We start from the raw sequence: 6409 nt of genomic DNA, 5'->3' as shown, positions 1-6409 counted from the left end.
AATATAGGCTGGTCTTTCCAGGAAAAAGATCTCTTTGGAACCTCTTGTTGCACACCCTGTGTCAGCTGATGCAGTCTGTACAGAACAGTGTAGTGCTCTTCCCTCTGTCAGGGGCTGAATGTACTGCTTGTTCAGTGTTTCATGGCCCCACGCCAGAAGATGAACTTTACAATATGGTCATGATTTTTAAAAAAGGGTCCCAAAGTACAAGAAAAACTTAGTCTTAAGATGGAGCTCAAGGAAAGGCCTCAATCAATTTGTGGCTTTAGAAAGGAGCCCTTTGGTCCTGCCTTTTGGCAGGAGCCAATTTCTTGTTTTTATTTATGTTTTATGAGTCATTGAGGGAGGTACTGGAAGTATGTGATATAGTTCGGGACGTGAGGTTGAGTTTGGTCAGAGGCAGAGGAGTGGGAACAAATTGGATAAGGTGGATTGCTTTTAATTTTTTTCCCTCTCAATGCGGGGCATTTATATGTTTTAATATTATTTTAATATTTTACTTTGTTTCTATAATTCTTTTTTTCTTGTATTGTAAGCCACTCTGAGTCTTTTTGGGCAGGATGGCAAGTAAAGCTAATCAATCCATAAATACATTTATTAAAGGAATTATGTGATGTGGTTGCCTGAAATTATCCAGGAGGTCCCTTCCAGTCCTACATTCAAGTTAGTCTTCTGATCTCATATTTCAGTACCAAGTGGTCTGATTTTTCAGGTTCCTAGCAGATACCTTTGAAGGCAATAGGAAGTCAATGAGGGAAGAAGTTGAGTGGACTAAGAAGGGGTTTTCCATTTGTATATTTGTTTGCAAGTTTTAATGTTGTTTAGGTGCTTAAGCTTTCGGGAATCTGGCCCAAATACAGAGATCATCCTAAATGACTCCAACTTGATGTAGGTTGACATCATTTGCATGTCACATTGCAGCACAATTTAGAGTATGTCTGTATTACCACCTCATAATGGCAATGGGTGTTCCCGAGTGTGCTGCCAAAATGCATGAATCTGCCAGTCCACTTGCTTCACATACATCAAACCCAGAAAAGAGTGGTGAAGCTGGCCTGCGAGCATTTTGCTACTGCTTCTAAACATGCCAGAAAGAGAGCTCTTTAGACAGGACATGGCATATTCTCTCAGCAAAGCTTCCCTGTCTCACGCGTGGGTTTGGCACATGGGGAGCAGGAGTGGGTGGGCATGATGTTTCTTCTTGGTGTCTTTAAATAAATATTTTTGTGGTCACTAAAATTGCTTGTGTCTTGCCCCATAGTGCTTTCAGGAACTATCTTCCTGAAGAGACGGATTGAAGTTGCTTCTAAATGAAAGTGAGATCAGGATGTCTGGGGGAGGAGGAAGGGAACTTTCTGATTGGAAGGAAAGATTTGCAAAACTAGGACAGAGCAATTTCATTCACTTGTGCACTGAGATTACATGTATTAGTTATTTCCCAACCATTCCTGGCCAGCTAAGTGAGCATTTAGCAGTTTAACACTTGTGTGTTATTAGGAATTCTGATGTAGAGTACTTTCTTGCTTTCTACAGCTGCAGCAGCTGATAGTCTAAAGAGTCTGTCTTTATCAAAAAGATCTAAGCCTAAAAGGAACACAGTTCTTGAACTCTTGCTGAAATATGCTAGTTCTTGCTTGATGTATATTTTAATTTAAAAAATCAATTTTAAAGTGACCAGAATAAGACAAATTAGAATAGGGGTGGATATTGTACATCAGGAATTGACAAGTTTATAACCATTTTCACCTTTTTCTCTTTGTTCCCTTTGTACATGAGGCATTTAGATTTAAACATATTTAAAATGGACCTGGATTTTCAGATACCATCTCTTTAGGTATAGAAGTAGGCTTATAAAGACTCACAAAGCATGCTTAAATCATCTGCAATTTTTATAACTGTTTTCAAATACACCTCACAAAAGCATAGAGCTGCTGATCTTAAAAAGGTGAAGGAGTTCTGAGCTGTTTGGCCAAAAAAGGATCTGAGGGAAGTTTGGAACACTATATTTAGAGCTCATCCAGTATGATTATCTGATCCTGAGGTTTCTCTGTAATATCAATGTACATGGAAATAAAATCATGCCAGGATTTCAGCGGAATGCCATGTCTCATCAGTCTAATCATGTTTCTTTTTTCTTCCATTGCCAGAATTTAATATAAGTTGCAGATATGCTGGGGTTTTCCATGTTGAAAAAAATCGTCGCTACAGTCTTATGAGAGAAGATGCAATTGTACTCTGCAGAGCTCTCAATAGTACCTTGCCAACAATGGAACAAATGAAAAAAGCATACCAACTTGGGTTTGAAACGTGCAGGTAAGGTGGTTATTGGGCAGTAACATATATTCCATAGAATCACAGAAAATGGGGCTGGAAGAAACTTTGAGTCCATCTGTTTGCCTCAAAGAAGAATCAAATATAACTAAGCCTTTCCTGACAGATACCTGTCCAACTTTCTCTTAACAGCCAATAGTGATGGAGATCCCACAGCCTCCCTTGGTAATCTATTCTAGAATGTACCTAATTTTATAGATAGTAAGCTTTTTTCCTAATGTCTCAGCTAAATACCCTCCATTGCATTTTAATTCCCTTACTTCTTGTCCTAACCTCACTGGACATGGAGATCAGTTTATAACTTTCCTCTTTATAGTAAACATACATCTTTGAAAACTTATCAAGTGACCCTTCGACCTTCTCTAAGATAAGCAAAGCAAATTCTTTCCAACTTTCCTCACATTTTCTAGACCTTGGATTGTTTTTGTCGATTTCTCTTGAACTCTTTCCAGTTGTAGCATCGCTGTTGAAGTATGGTGCCCCAAACTGGTCACAGTGCTCCTCAGTATGCTTCAGTTTGGAATCTTCTATAAGTAGGGACCTACTAAAATCAAGCAGGAAGGCAGTCAATTTCATGGGCCAATCACAGGCTGACTACCATTTTCACAGGCTTATCGCAGTAAGCCCCCTCCCTCCCCAGGCTCTGACTGGCTGAGGGGCCCTGGTGGTCCCACCCTTCACCACTGATTGGTGGAGATGGATGCGAAAGGCAGACCTCTCAGCCAATCAGTCGTGGGGGGTGGGGAAAGACTGCCATCTTGGCTACTCCTCTTCACACGCCCCCTTTCCCCCTTCCCCAGCAGACTGAGAGGCCAGGTCACAGCAGTCATGAAGACCGTTAGCTCCCACTGGGTAGCCAGCATTTTATTTTTAGTAAGTATTTTTTTTATTTTGAGGGTTTCATAGACAAACCATAATTTTGCAGACAACACCCAATTTTGTGACTTCCACAAAATCTGCAAAATTGCGAATTGAGTAGGTCCCTACCTATAACCCCTCGGTTGTTCTCTTTATACATCCTTATGGTTTGAAAATTAGTAGGCATTACTCCATAGTTGTTATACAATGGGAACTACAAATGCTTTTAAATAGGCATTAATTAGGTGGCTGTGTCACTTATGAGTGGCAAAGCTTGAATGAAACTGTGTAATAAGTATATCTGTAAATAGGGAATCACCATGGGAAGGTAAACTTATTATGGAATTGCAAAGCAATTGTTTTTTATCTCTACAGAAATTAACATTTGGAGGAAAACAAAATCATTCCTGATAATATTTGCAGGTGTCACAAAGATTTCAATTTCTGTGTATAACGAAGTAAACAGGTCGGTGATACAACATGATCTGAATTGTTTGGTAAACTGGGCACATGCAAATGATATTTGGCCATTTCAGCCTGGCCAAATGTAGAAGCCCTGCATCTAAGAACAGAGAATGTAGGGCCCACTTACAGCATGGGGAACTGTCTTGCAAAAAGACTTAGTGAATAATCAGCTTAACGATAAACTTTCTGTGCAACACTGTGGACAGAAAAGGCTAGTGCAACAACCTTAGGACATATAACTGGAAAGTATTCAGAAAAGAGCCATGAAAATTATTTAGACATGGAAGGTATGTCTTATATCAAAGACACAAGGACCTCAATCTATTTAATTTATCAAAGAAAGAAAATTAAGGGATGACTTGATCACAGTTTGTAAGTACTTTCACAGAGAATGATTATATGGGTTGTAGAAGACAATGATATAACAAACTCCAGATAAGGTGCAAATGTATACCAATGTTAGTAATAAGATGCTAGAACAACTTACACAGTAACTGCAGTGGATTCTTTATCACAGGGCATTATTAAATTAAGATTGGATGTTTTTCTAACAGCTATGTGCTTGTCCAAGTAGGAATTAATTCAGTGAAGTCTTGTGGCTTTTGCTATGCAGGAGCTCAGACCACATTGTGAAACAGTCTCTTCTGAATCACATAGATCATGTGGTCACCAAACAAGCAGGCGTAGAAAAGATTCAGAAGTGAAAAACAGAGAGGGTTTATCAAACAATGTAGATTCATACACGTGTAATGGTTTTTAAAGCCAAATGGATCAAATAAGTTGAATAGATTTTCATCCTTAGAAAGAGCTGGTAAGAAATTAATAGCATTTTCAGGATTTGTTCAATAATTTATTATGGTAGAAAACCTCAGTGGGCTTCTCTTCATCTCCTTGAAGTTTACTGCCTGAACTTTTTTGTTGGTGCTGTACTGTAATAACCTGAAGAAAAATGAAACCAAACAATACTGTTTAAAATGGCTACATGTAAGCTCAAGGGGAATTCACCTGGTCTCAGTTTGAGTTGACCCAGTTCTGTTTTACTAAAGCCTTTAGCTCTTTTCCCCCTCTGCGTGAGAACTGAATGAAAGTGCTTTCAAATTAGTCATAGAGACAAAGATTATATTTACAAAGGATAATTGGTGTAATAAGTATAAAAAGCAACTTGTTAATTAACATTTGTGTAGTACTTTGAAAACATTTAGCTCTGACAGTGTACAAGTCAAGCACTGTTTTTACTGTTAGCCCACTTACAAGCAGGGGGTGTGCCACAGGTGTATAGATGGTGGAAAGCCAGGGCTAATGGGGCTCAGCCCCCCACCCCCAAACAAGGGCAGTGGCTAGGGCCACAAGTCAGCCAGGCTGTGGGCTCCAGGAGGCTGAAGCAGGGGTGGGGAGGGGTGCACATGCAGCCAGGATGTCAGCCCTGTGTGCAGATCACTGGTTGCCCAGCACAGCAAGCAAGTACCACTCGATTCTGTGAAAGAGAAGGGGGTGGCAGGGCAGATCAAGGCCTCTGGGGTGAGGGAGAGAGAGGGGCACAGGCAGGGCCAGAGGCTTGGGTGAATGGGGTCCCAGCCAGGTCAGATGGTGGGACAGTTGGAGCCTAGGTGGCTCTTCCAGGGGTGTGGGGGGACTCCTGCTGCTGCGTGCATCCCGGCAGAGGCCTGGAGGGGTACGTGCCTCCTGATCTGTGTGTGGGGTGGAGGTGGCTGCTGCTGCAGGCTTTGCTTTGCTCCCCACTGCAACTGCCCCAGGAGTGGTGCGATGCCCCATGCCTGCCACTGCCAGGCTGTGCTGCGCCCCCTGCCCGCCCCGCAGCGGGATGCACATGGCATTGTGGGGGTCTGGAGGCAATGGCAGCTGCAGCAGGGCACAAAGCACAGCCTGTAGTGGGAGCTGCCTCAATCCCACAAACAGATCAGGGGACACGTGACCCTGGGGCCTCTGCTGGGGTATGCACATGGGTGGGAACCCCCCTGCACCCCTAGACAAGCCACCTGGGGACCAATCGTCCTAACACCCAGCCCCCCAGACTTACCTGCTGAGGGGTGGAGCACACATGCATGCATGCACGCACACTCAGCCCCCCCAAATAATTTTTTCTCTCTCCAGCTATTCATAGGTGGCACAAGCAGCCTGTCTGTGGTATGCAGCAGATCATCAAGGGGGCAAGCAGCACAGTGAAAGATAGGGCAGGAAGAAGAAAGCAGAGCAGCAGATGGGGCCGGGGAAGTGGATTGCAGTGGCACTTGGGGAGGGTGCAGGGCTCATTTGTGACATGCCTGCTAAAAAGCCTCTGCTGCTTTAAAGGTTTCCTGCAAATCCTAAGAGCTGCTATCCAAGTGCTGTGTCTTGTGCTTGTTCACAGGTGTAAATCAAAGAAATACCCACATGATTTTGTCAGATAGTCCTGTGGAGAGAAAGGATAACCATATTATCAGGAAATATCAGGCAAAAATTCTTGATAGTAAGCGTTACAAGTGAAGTGGGAGCATCATTTAAAACCCTGCCAAATGAAGGACTAGAGAGGCAATCTTCTACATACAGGGGAAAGCACTGAATGCTCTGAGAGGTGATTTCTGTCTGATATTTGAGTCTGAGCTGTGTGCACTCTAGATAGGTAAGATGAGAAGTTGGGAAATAAAGTGTAAAAGGAATAGGCAGAACTGGTTTTCACAGTAGAGGGCTGTGACCTTGCTTTTACATGGGGACAGCCTAAGATAAGTAACTCAGGGTTGGGGGAGGGGGCTGGCGG

At 42.7% G+C, this 6409-nt stretch overlaps 1 protein-coding gene across 8 annotated transcripts in view; it reads left to right on the top strand.

Moving 5' to 3' along the window:
* CD44 (CD44 molecule (Indian blood group)) overlaps positions 1-6409 on the top strand; it is a 146064-nt gene that overhangs the window by 72464 nt on the left and 67191 nt on the right. For all 8 annotated transcript variants that reach the window (XM_019519402.1, XM_019519397.1, XM_019519396.1 and 5 more), the window contains exon 2: positions 2148-2313. In XM_019519402.1, the coding sequence (XP_019374947.1) occupies positions 2148-2313 (166 nt within the window). The remainder of the gene's footprint in view (positions 1-2147; positions 2314-6409) is intronic.

This window comes from Gavialis gangeticus, unplaced genomic scaffold (assembly GCF_001723915.1).
Source record: "Gavialis gangeticus isolate Ggan-Ray unplaced genomic scaffold, GavGan_comp1, whole genome shotgun sequence".
NCBI lineage: Eukaryota > Metazoa > Chordata > Crocodylia > Gavialidae > Gavialis > Gavialis gangeticus.
The sequence above is the reverse complement of the archived record's forward strand: the minus strand, read 5'-3'. Positions and strand labels throughout refer to the sequence as shown.